The following is a 12,027-nucleotide window of genomic DNA, read 5'->3' as shown; positions in this document are numbered from 1 at the left end:
CAGCAACTGTAAATTAATTCACATGACGTACTTTAACGTGTACTGTAAATCCTTCCCGCCAACTCCTTGTACGCAATACTTTATAGCGTTAACGTAAGCAAAAAACCAGTGCCAAGTCAGGATGAAATATATTTCTTTCTTTTTTTTCCTTTTAAAATGTTTCATTCATAAACACGACATACCGGGCCATAAACGTGGCTATCTGGCCGGTGTTTTCCTCTTGTTCACCAGGCTGGCAGTGAATCAAGAATGGGCGTGTGCCGTCAGCAGCTCCCAAAAGCGCGCACTCTAGTGGTTAAAAGTATATTACACCCGTAGTGGTTTAGCAATATCATAAAGAGGATAAAAGGGAAACGGTTTAAGGCGTGGGCCGCCCAGTGGTGCAGTGGTTAGCAGGGTCGATTACCATTAGGTGTGAATGGTCTTTGTTTCCATCTGTCTCTGTGATGGACTGGCAATCTGTTAGCTGGGATCAGCACTTGTCAGATTAGTAAAAACGGTGTCAAAGCAGAAAGCAGAATAGAATTGACCAATCAGAGAGCAGAAAAGAATGGACCAATCAGCTGCATTGGTTTTATAAAGGCAACACCCACTTTCACTCCATTTTTACCAGAAAAATTACAATATATGCAAAACCCCTTTTTCAAAGTAGTCCATTTTTAACTCAGAGTAACAAAATTGGCATCAAAAGATTATCGGAAAAATGATGTGAAAATTTGACCAGGGGTGACATTTTTGGATAAAAAAAAAAACTGTAGCTTGCCCAGACAATCCCCAATTTGCATGACATCTGGAATATCTATCAAGTACGAGTTTGAGAATCAATACAGCATTTTTGGTGTGTGTATACACATTCAGAGAGTTCCCGAAAGAGATGTGCCTCCTGGTTTAGCTCACTGTGACGAACATTGGGTTGCTACACAGGCGAGTTCAAATCTAAATCTTCTGAAGACATAAGAGGAAAATGTCAAAGGGTGGTGAGAAAGATGTTCACCTTCTTTTTGGAAGCAGCCAATCATGTCAACTCCAAACTATTCACAGGAAATATATTTCTGTCGGTCTTTTTTTTTATGTTTATTTGTACTTTTTGACTAAGGTAGTCCAAGTTACTATTAAGTGCCTAAGGGTGGCAGAAAAGGACAATTTATAGTATACGGTTCGTGGCTTTAGTGGCATTGCCTCATCTCATGAAGTTTGGAGGTATTCTTTGTTCCTACTTCTGCAGAAACTACTCCCAAGAATGATCATTTTGTTTCTCTGTTCTTTCAGTACTGGTGTGATCTGATGGTTAATTTGTTAGGGTGCATGCCACATGGGTACTTATCCCCTTAGCGGTAGAGACCTGGTTCGATATCTTGCTGATCAGACCCTTGTTGCATGTTACTCCTCCTTTCTCTTTCCCAAGCAAGATGCAACAGCAGCTTCCAGCAAGCTCTTGCAGCATTCACTACATTTTCTTCAGGAAATGCACATTCAAGTAACATTTTGTGTGCCCGTTTACCAAAACAAAAACTTACAAATTTAGCAGAGACATTGTTGTTTAATGCAGAGATGACTAGAACTATTTCTTTGGGTTTGAAAATACAAAGTTTCCAGTGTTTTGCTCCACAGTTAGCTATACACACACACACACACACATGCACGCACGCACGCACACACACACGCACGCAGGCACGCACATATTTATATTAAATACACATCTTATTTTAAGTGTCATTCAGCAGGTAGGAGTCATGGTGGGCAGAGAGAAAAGTGCATCGTGGGGAATCGACCTTTGACCTGCAAGAATAGACGTAAAAGGACATGTTAAACTTTTGCTGAAAGGCATCATGTTATCTGATCTATATGGAGTTTATGGGGCAGGAAAAGGAATAATTGAACAACTATCGGCGTGCCTCAAATTCACACTAGTTCTTTACCTCAGGACAGGATTAGAGCACAGAGCAGCATGCGCCAATCAGGTTAGCTTGTGAAGGCCTCGAAGTCCGAGTCTGAAACAGGAAGCAGGAAGAGTAAGACAAAATCATCAATTCCAACTTATCCTGGAAATAATATGTTACTAGACACCGACTACAGAAGTGCTTTACATGTGTGTTTGCTACATTACATTGATATCTTACAGACAAAGGGAGTGCATAACATGTTGATGCAGGATGAGAATGAAAGCTGATAAAGAAAATGAAAAATTCAGGAGACAATTTGAAAGTTTGAGGGATTGCATTCTGTTGCCATTTAAAACTGCACAGCAGCCCTCTTCTTCAAATTACGGCCTGTGACATCTTTCTTATGAACGTAATGGTAATAGATTAAAAACACTCTGGAGTCCTAATTGGAACTAGATGAAAGAAGACAATAAATGTGCTGCAGATGCAGATTGGCATGTTATGAGCTATACAATGCTACATACATGGGCATTTTCTGAGGCAATATAATCTCACATTATTTCAGGTAACTGAACTGTCGGTAAATGGAGACACATCGGTTTTGATAACATTCAGTTAAAATAAATGCAAGTGCACTAAATAGTATGTTTTGTTTAAAGTCTGTGAATTAGAGAGAGCCAGAAACAATAAGGGATAATCATTCAGAATAAATGATGGCTCTTTTTTTCTTTAACTGTTACACAGGAACTGTACAATCATTTTGTAGTAATAGTGCTACAATTAGTGGATTTAAGCATGAAATTAGTGTAAATTAGTAGAAAATACATCACTGCGACTGCCATATTCTGAAAAAATCAAATATCCCAACTCATGTTTTGGCTTAATCTTTATTTGTTATTTACCTTTTAACAATTTAAAAATAATAAGAACATTAACACATGGTATCTCAATGTAGTACAAATACAGGCCAGTATATATTTATAAAAAGAATCCATATGCCTATTTCACTCTTATTCCCTCTCCAACAATAGGATAAATTAATAATGAGTAAAACAAATCCATTTTGGTTGCATGTTTAAAGTTGTGTCGTCACAGTTGGCCTTAATTTTTGCCAGTGATGATAGTTGCACTTTAAAGTGAAAGCAAAACTCATGCAATTAAAAGAAATCAAGCACTCATGAAAAATATATTACAGTATATTACAGCCAAATAAACCTAGTGTGCTGTATGGGCAACAAAAAAACAAGACAAGACAAAGAGACACCCCCTATAATGAGCTGCTAATTAAGAAAGGCATGTCTGTGAACACTAGTAATGATTTTTTTAAAAACATATTACATATTTCTGGTAGTAGTAAGTATTTTTGACACCTTAGTGTTTTGGCACCAACTAGACTTTTTTTTTTACTTTCCGCTTCATCCTCACAGATACAATCACATTTAAAACAGTTATCAGTGATCCACTAACAACACCAACACTGCTTTTACTTCATTAGAGGTCGGCAACAAGGCAAGTTTGGGTTTCATCCAGGAGCACCATGGCTGGTTGACATTCAACGACTCAGTTCTCTCTTACACTAACTTTAAAAGAGACACACACACACACACACACACACACACACACACACACACACACACACACACACACACACACACAATGTATGTGTGTATGTAAATGATTTACTGCTATCAACATAATGTCCAGCTTCAGTAAAAAATGGGAGATAAAGTACAACCTAATAAAACAGTTTCAGTGGGACATTCAATCAAACTTAGCTGTAGCTGACATTGTAATTATAGAAGTCAATAAATTGTAGAAATATAATGTCATAATTTGAAATCAACAAGTTGTCTTATATTCCAATGTACTTTCTTTCATTTTCATGTATTAAGATAAGGAAGTGATTCTGGGAGTTTTAGCGATTTTTAACTTGAAGTCTTAAAGCATTCTTTTAATGCTTTCAGGCAGAAGCCTGGTGGGAACGTTGCACAGTTGCCTCTGAAATACAGTCTTAGTAATTTTTAACACAAAGCTACTGAACTGACTCATTTGGGGGTTTAGTGTTTTTTTGTTTTTTTCAGGGGCATTTCAAGCGTTGATCAAAGGAAAATGTAGCTACTGTCGTTCCTCTACCCTGACGTTTCAAACCAACCCGAGAAAAATAAAACTAGACTTGTTTTGCTGAATAATCTATTTTTAAACTGTCAAAGAATCATTATATTTAACGTCATCACTCCCACACGATTCCGGGTCAAAGTACCTGACAACAACTCCAGTCAGCTTTGTCATCTTCCTATATTGGAGGAGAATAATGGAGAAATCAAAACAACCAAATGCATTTTGTTGACTAAAATTAATTTGTTTATCCAACTTGGCCCATTTAAACTAGTAATGTCAGTACAGTAACATATATTTCGTGAAAATAAGCAAAGGCACCAAGAAATTTAAATGAGATTCAAATAATGATTATTTGTAACCGATTCAGTCACACTACTGTACACATTCAATACTGTGCTTTGTCCTCTAACTTCATAAAGTGCTCTCCCCAAACTACAATGTTATCAAAAAGGGTAATTTAAGGGTATTTTAGTAAAAATGTATTAAGGCCAAGACATAATGTACTTGTATTTATTGATAGATAGGCTCCTCACTGTTGCAAATTTGCAACAAAAATGCCGAGTCAGCTATTTGAACTATTCTGAGTAAGCCTCAGTATATTTATATAAAGTATTTGTATTTGAAAAGTGTGCTTCCACTAGTTTTTTGCTATACATATTTGAGAAATTATTAGTTGACCAGTAAACAGAGGTCTTTTTTCTAAATCAAAGTAGTCATTGTCATCACAAAAATAACCACAGAAAGTTCTGTGACCTACTTTTGATTTTTGATCTATTGTTTCAGAGGAAGTGTGATGAGTGTGACACAGTTCTGATACATTCCCTTTGCCAGAGAGTGAATGAGAAAATTCTATGGCAGTGTCTCATCTGAGCCAAACACAGACGCACACAGAAAACTTTACACCCCCCCCCCCCTCCCTGCCCCCATCCCCACCCCCACACTCACATTTGTATTCCTGTCTTTATGAGGACCCTCACTGACATAATACATTCCCGATCTCCTTCTCATAACTAAAAGCCTAAAGCCTACAGTAAACCTAACCGTGAGCTTCTGTAATTCCAAACCTTAACCTTGAATTCAAAAAGTTCAGTTTTAAACCGAAGATTTCCTCAATTTCCAGCAATATCCCGTCAAGGTTTAAAACTCTAATTGGTCCTCACAAAAGACCCCAACTTCAACACTTGCCCACAAGATCTAAAGCCCCACTTTTGCCCACTGTTTTCAGTCTGTGTAAATATTTGGCACATTTACATTCGTTCAGAAGCAATCCTCTGTGTTGTTCTGCATACACAAAACAAGACAGTTTTATTAACTTTGATATGTTTTTGCACATTATCTAAATTGGCAAAACCAGCAAGACGTCAAAAAATCCTGTCAAAGTTTGTCCCTTTTAGGGGTGTTTAGACTTCGTGAAAGCCTTGACATCAGTTTAGGCACTCCCGCAAATAAATATTCAAGCAGTCACATTACATTACAGTCTGGCTGAAGGCAAGACACCGAGGCAAGTATAATAAGGCTTCCAAAATATAGTTTACACACACAGACACTGCACTAGCACACAACACACCCGCACTTCTTTTTCTTTTTCACACTGATGTCACTATTCTTTATCGCAGGTTTAAACCTTTCCTCACTGCTCTGGCTCAGCGGCGAACTGCTGTCAGTTGAGGGTGATTCGGGAGATAAGTCGGGCTCCCTGGTCACCTTTCCCTCCTTTTGCCAGTGATCTTCAGACCCTGAGCCCATTTTAAATGGACCCTCTTCATCTTTCTCTTCCACGACAATCTTTTTACTAATATGAACATTAAGAGTTGACGTCTTATTAACCCCGCCTTCTCTACAGCCCGTAGTTTTAGCACAAGTAGCTCTGCCCCCACCCCCAGCACCTGATATGAAGTCAGTAGCAGCAGCTTTCTGCTGGGCTTCCATTTCTGACAGGCTGCATGCCATAGCCATCTGCAGCGCTTCATCTTCCTCGTCGTCCTCGCTGCTTCCTGTGACCCCGTAGTGGTAGAAGGGCGCAGAGCTGAATGATCGATGTGTGGCTGCAGAGAAAGGGCTGGGGCGGGATCTGTCAGACTCAACAGGTGATCTGCTCTGGATTTGTGATTTCTGAGGGGACTGATGGGACTGACCCTGCCGTCGGCTCAGCTCCAGAGCGAGGGCCATTTCATCTTCCACACCTGGAAACCACAGACCGCAACAACATGGGTGTTAGTCCACTGGTAAGATGAAGTCACATAACTTAGAGCAGGGGTGTCAAACATACGGCCCACCGGGTGACTTTGCTAAGTGTGAAAATTACAGAAAGACATAAATTGCATTTCTATGAGAATCTGGAGGTTTATGAGTACAAACGTTTTGTAATTTTTTTTTTTTTTAACCGATCCAGTAATTGCTTCAAAAACAGCGTAAATGTGATGTCTGCTCCGGAGGCAGCAGCGCTCGCTGCTCGCTTTGTGACGCGTTTGATGTCAAACGCGTCACAAAGCGAGGGAATCTGCAGAGGAGAGCCCAGCAGATAAACAGTGGGCTGATGTCTGAGTTTTTGCTCTTTATGTTTCTAGTTTATTGTAGAAAGACCTTAAAATAGGGTTTATCATCCAAAAACCTTCACCAATGATTTAAACATAAGAGAAATATTGTCGTTATGTATGCGCTATTATGCTATGATTTTACTGGTCTGGTCCACTTGAGATCAAAGTGGGCAGTATGTGGCCCCTTAACTAAAATGAATGACACCCCTGACTTAGAGGAACAGAAGTTTAATATTGTAAGATTGTCAACATAACAGTTTTAACTGCAATACCAAAAATAAAGCTAATAATACTAAAGCCTTTCCTGTTTCAATATTATTCTTTAAAAACGTCTCACTCTTGATTTGAAACCTTTTTGAGAGGCAAATGTATTTCTGATTTTGCTGTGTGGTACAATTTTAGGTGAATCTGTTATAGGGGGCGAGGTGCCTGTTGTGTTTTTCTCTGTTCCCTCACCTGATTTCTTCCTTGATGATAATGACCTAATAGATTTCCACCTGTGCAGTATTTGTTTTAACCAAGTCCTTTTTTTACATAATAAAGTTAGGTTTTCAGGCTTAGTGATTAGACAGAACTCATTTTATATTATTTTCATTGGTTTGGCGTGAGCCAAAGTAAAGTACTTAATTCTATTTGCCCTCAAATTTCTCACCATCATTCAGTGTGAATGGTCTTACCATTAATTAAAACACTCTTTAACACCCCGTCCTCCTCAATTTCCACTCTTTCCTGCCCGTTCTCCTTTATCCTGCAAGCAAGACAAATGCAAAGATAAGTGGCAGAACTTAAAAATGCAGTGAATTAATAAATATTCATAAAAATGTGTCCATAAGTAATTTTGTAGATAATGACATTCACTCATGATGACTATAATGATAGCTCTAGACATACTTTATACTTTTAAAAATTAGAATTAACAGCCAAATAAATCCATAAGAAACAACTCAGACATCCAACTGCGTTCAAATCAAATTGAGGAGACTGACATACTTTCTGGTGGTGGTGCGTTTTCCATTCATGAAGCGAGTGGAGGTAGAAACTGATTTAATGTTGCTCATCCCTCCACCCATGCTGCTCATCCCATCCAGTCCACCAAAGGAAGATGAAAAAGTAGTAAAATCAGCTGCAGAAAAGCAGAAGATCAAAGAGAAGAAAGAAGACTAATTTAGTTTGCTGTGTCTTTAAAAAAAAACCTCAGCCTGTTTAAGGAGAATACCACTCCCACTTTATCACCACAGAAAGTGTGACTTTAGGTTGGGCAGAGATGCACTTGGTTTGACAAAACTGAGTAAGAAAATACTTTGCAAATTCTTTGGTGAACACAATCTATAACCCATGGTTAGTTTAGTTTTACCAGTGAGTTAGCTGTCGTGGAGTTTGAAGCACAAGTGTAGCTGCTCTGAAAAAATGGTTTTCAGTATGCATTTTGCATTGATTTAAAAACGGAAACTGTTTGATGTGCACTTCTAATTTTAACTGTAATCGTAAACTTTAACACATTGTACACCCCATCAGCTTTTATCTACAGTCACTGCTGTGTTGATGTTGTTAAACTGCCAAAACCTGAACAGATTTTTTTTTTTTTTTTTTTTTTTTTTTTTTAATAATGAAGTGGTTCAGTGCCAATGCTTTTATTATACCCAGAGTAAAAAACACCAAGATGTCTGATTGGACAGCTGCAAGAACACTATAATCTGCAGGTGCTAAATTTTTCTTACAGCATGTAACTGTTTACCTCCTGCTGAAGGAAAGGAGAAAAATCGACTGGGGCCGAGGTGAGAGGCTGATCCAAATGACGCAAAGTCATCTGGATCGGAGAAAAAGAGACGTGTTAGGTAACATTTAAACAATCGAGGCAAGAGAAAAGAAGGATGACGTGCAATCACAGAAAACCTAAAACCAATTACTTTGATCATATTTACTTTGACCATAAATCACCCCTCTTAATGTAAATTGATAACAAATAAATAAATTCAATGGGTAAGAATTTGGACAAGAAGTGTTCTTGGACAAATACTGATATCAGTTGTGCACAACGTACCGAAGAAGCTAGCAAAGGGATCCTGTCCACCAAAAAAGTCTTTGAACACCTCGTCTGGGTTGCGGAATGTGAAGGTGAATCCTGGGAAATCTGACGAAAAGTCTGTGCTGGAGGAACCTGGGAGATAAAGATGTCAGGGTCAAGGAAGTGAAGAGAAGAGAAGGAAGAAAGAATGGAGGAAAGAGTCGAATAAGGACAAACAGAAAGAGGGAGAGGACATGTTATTAGCCACAGAAAACAAAATCCAACACAAAGTCCTAAAATGTAGACAACAGAAGGAACCACCATTCATGTGTCCCGTCACATGTGCCTGAGTCAAAGAATTTTTCAAACCATTACTGTAATAGATGCAAAAATAGATTTTGTTTTTTGTTTTTACCTGTATGTCGCATTCTGTCATTTCCATATCTGTCATATTCGTCACGTTTGGACTCTGTCAAAAAGGAAAAGAGTACTCACTGTCATCAACCCAACCTATTTTTTCCCTTACGCACGCACGCACGCATGCACGCGCACACACACGCACGCATGCACGCACACACGCACACACACAGACCAGTAAGTGGCTTACTGTCAGACAGGACTTCATAGGCCTCAGCAAGTTCTTTGAACTTTTTCTCCGCTTCCTCCTTGTTGTCTGGATTTTTGTCTGGATGCCATTTCAGGGCCAGTTTCCTGTACCTGAACACACAAAACAAAATCAAACAGAGCCACAAACAAACATTGACACATTGACACATACAGCCGGTGTAGAGTATACATTAAAATGCGGAATAATGAGGGACTCTTTGCAAACAACACAGCACAAAGCAAAAACTTAGAAAAAAAAAAAGAAAAAAAAGAATGTAGATATTTGAGAAATCTGTATTTTTCATACCAGTAGTTCTGAAATCACCGGGGCCTATAATACCAAGCAGGATTTGCGGTTAACGAGATAACTTTCAGGTTTAACTCTGGGTTTTCAGGGGTAAAGATATCCTGGGTATGTTGAACAAACTTCTTACTTCAGGCATATGGTTTAATTCTGATGTCTATTGGAGAGATTTCTTTGGTAGTTTGTAATTATTTCAAATAGTTGTGCATGTTTTGAAACAAGAATGTTTTGTTTGGAATCAAATTAGACGGTTGTTTAAAATTTAACTCCAGAAACATTAATCGAAGAAACTTCCAATCACAAAGTGACTTCGGTGTTTAAATAAACCTGCAAATTCAAGGTGAGAAGTAACATTTCAAATATATTTTTAAATATTAAATTGTCTAAACCTTGTCTTCATTAAATATGACTATGACTGCCAACACCTCAGATCATCTCAGGATACTCACGCCTTCTTGATGTCTTCCTGAGAAGCTGTTTTGGACACTCCCAGGAATTCATAGTAGTCGACCATGTTGCCTCCTGTCACTCCTCAAAACACCTTCCTGAAATTAAAATACAAGAGTTTCTGTCTTGGTGATTCATATAAAGTATACTTAGCTATGTCATGTGTGGATGAACACCTCCGGCATTCTGTAACTATGACGTTCACCAGAATCCACAAAACGAAAGCAATTGCTAAGATTGTTTTCTTAATTTAATTTGCAGACAGGTGAGGTACAGTTTACTATTAAATAGTACACACTTTATGGTCATTATAATACGGAAACAGGCAGGAGACATTTTGGTCAACACTGTTGCCATTTTTATGTAAAGATGAGTGACTTATCTGAGACACAAGCAACGCAACACTTCATTTGTTAACTTCACTCAAACTAAAGACAACGAAAACAGTTGAGGGACAATGAACTACGCTAATATTCCTTAAACGTTTTCATTACAATTTAATAGTTTTATAAGTGCAAAGTTTCCAGAGAACTCCACAAATGTATCTTAATCAAGTCAGAAGTGTTGGTTTCACAGAATCACTAACGTAAACATTTTAACAGCTGCTTTAGTTAAAATGAAAGTATCAGGAGTTGTGCCCTTGAAATGAAGACCTCGGTGCAGTTAGTAGTTCTATTCTAGCCACAGACAACATGCTGACCACCGTGCCAATCCCATGAGTGGACTGCAGCAGAGTCGGGGCTGAAGAGGGGACTTCCAAACTAAGGTAAAAACACTCAACTTAACTTTCTGTTTCCCCTCGGGAACAGCCAGGCGCTCCCAGCAGTATTATTACTGTGATATTTCTAGCGCCAAGGCATCTGGCAACTGCTGCTGACGTGACAGTAGGGCTATGCAGGCTTAAACACACGGGCAAATGCACTTGGGAGGCACAGGTGCTGTGCTATTCAAGTACATACCACTGACATTATGGGTAACATTAGTCAATTAAAAACTTGCCACCAATCGATTAATCGTTTTAAGTAATTTAGAGTAATAGATCAAATTTCTCATTACAACTTTAAAAAAAAAAAAAAAAAAAAAAAAAAAAAAAAAAAAAATGGTTGTCCTCCATGATAATAAACGGATATATTTTGGTTGTGGATTGTTTGATTGGACAAAAAAAAAAAAAAGACATTTTAGGCTGCACCTCGGGCTTTAGGAAACACTAGTCGACATTTTTCACCATTTTAAACACCAAACAACTAATATAATAATCGAGACAATAATCGATTATTAATATACTCGTTGCAGACTTCTATTATTCGGCATTTAGGTGACACATGTCCTATTATGGTAAAGTTGGACACCTATAATAAACTGCAGTAGCAACATTGTCTTCAGTCTGTAGGGAGCCCCAACTTGTTAGGACAAGCCAAAGCTCTGGACCTACCGTCCAAGTCCCTCGGCCTAATTAGTGAGCAGTTGAGCCGTCAGTCGAGCGCTCTGACTTGACTGAGTTATGATAGCGGTGCCGCTGGTAAACGCTCCTCCTGTCTTCGTGACAGCCGCACAGCCAACTCCTCCTTCAGCCTGCCTCTCCACCGCCCCGACACAAATGTGCTCTAACAGAACAATATCACCGCTAAAGGTAGGCCACTGTTAAAGTCTCTGCGGTCCACTGTCGGTCTCCTCCGTGAAAACGTGCGGCCAGGCGGCCCTGCGTGTCCTGAGTGTTGGTCTGAGCTGTGCGCGCTACGTCACCGCCGGCGGAGAGAAAAAATAGAGCGTCTAGAACATGCCAGTGATCGGAAACGTCATCAGACCCGCCCTGTCTGCCGGTCTGCCTGTTGCTCCGTGATAATGTGATTTAACCAGAAACTGTAGAAAATCAGCGACTTCTGATGGGACTGTGGACGTCCACAGATTCGATTGACTTTAAAAAAAAAAAAAAAAAAAAAAAAAAAAAAAAAATATCATAAGGGAGATGTTACTAAATCATTTTATATCAGGCTCGTGTTTATTACACTGCAGTGGTGAAATTAACCTATTTAAAGAATTTAGGTACTTGACTAGGCCTATTTCATTTTTCTACGAATTTATAGTTTTACACCATATTTGATCTGACAGCTAGAGTCACTTTGCAGC

General features: G+C 38.8%; 1 protein-coding gene across 2 annotated transcripts; it reads right to left on the bottom strand.

The window, feature by feature from the left end:
- Nucleotides 1-1,520: 1,520 nt before the first annotated feature.
- Nucleotides 1,521-11,657, bottom strand: dnajb2 (DnaJ heat shock protein family (Hsp40) member B2). Of its 2 annotated transcripts, XM_069154605.1 has the most exons (11): nt 11,333-11,656; nt 9,903-9,998; nt 9,151-9,260; nt 8,959-9,012; nt 8,580-8,696; nt 8,274-8,345; nt 7,529-7,661; nt 7,216-7,286; nt 5,888-6,184; nt 1,920-1,991; nt 1,521-1,779 (listed from the first exon to the last, which is right to left on the bottom strand). In XM_069154605.1, the coding sequence occupies exons 2-10, from the start codon at nt 9,965-9,967 to the stop codon at nt 1,963-1,965; spliced, it is 948 nt and encodes a 315-aa protein (XP_069010706.1). In that variant the 5' UTR covers nt 9,968-9,998; nt 11,333-11,656; the 3' UTR covers nt 1,521-1,779; nt 1,920-1,962. The 2 variants fall into 2 exon arrangements, with proteins under 2 accessions (XP_069010706.1, XP_069010705.1); XM_069154604.1 differs by lacking the exons at nt 1,521-1,779; nt 1,920-1,991 and having other exon boundaries at nt 4,942-6,184; nt 11,333-11,657.
- Between the last annotated feature and the right edge of the window lie 370 nt (nt 11,658-12,027).

This window comes from Embiotoca jacksoni, unplaced genomic scaffold (assembly GCF_022577435.1).
Source record: "Embiotoca jacksoni isolate LCO1_2020_lvr unplaced genomic scaffold, fEmbJac1.0.p SCAF_2, whole genome shotgun sequence".
In the NCBI taxonomy this organism is placed as follows: Eukaryota; Metazoa; Chordata; class Actinopteri; family Embiotocidae; genus Embiotoca; species Embiotoca jacksoni.
Note: the sequence above shows the minus strand (reverse complement) of the source record. Positions and strands in the feature narration are given on the sequence as shown.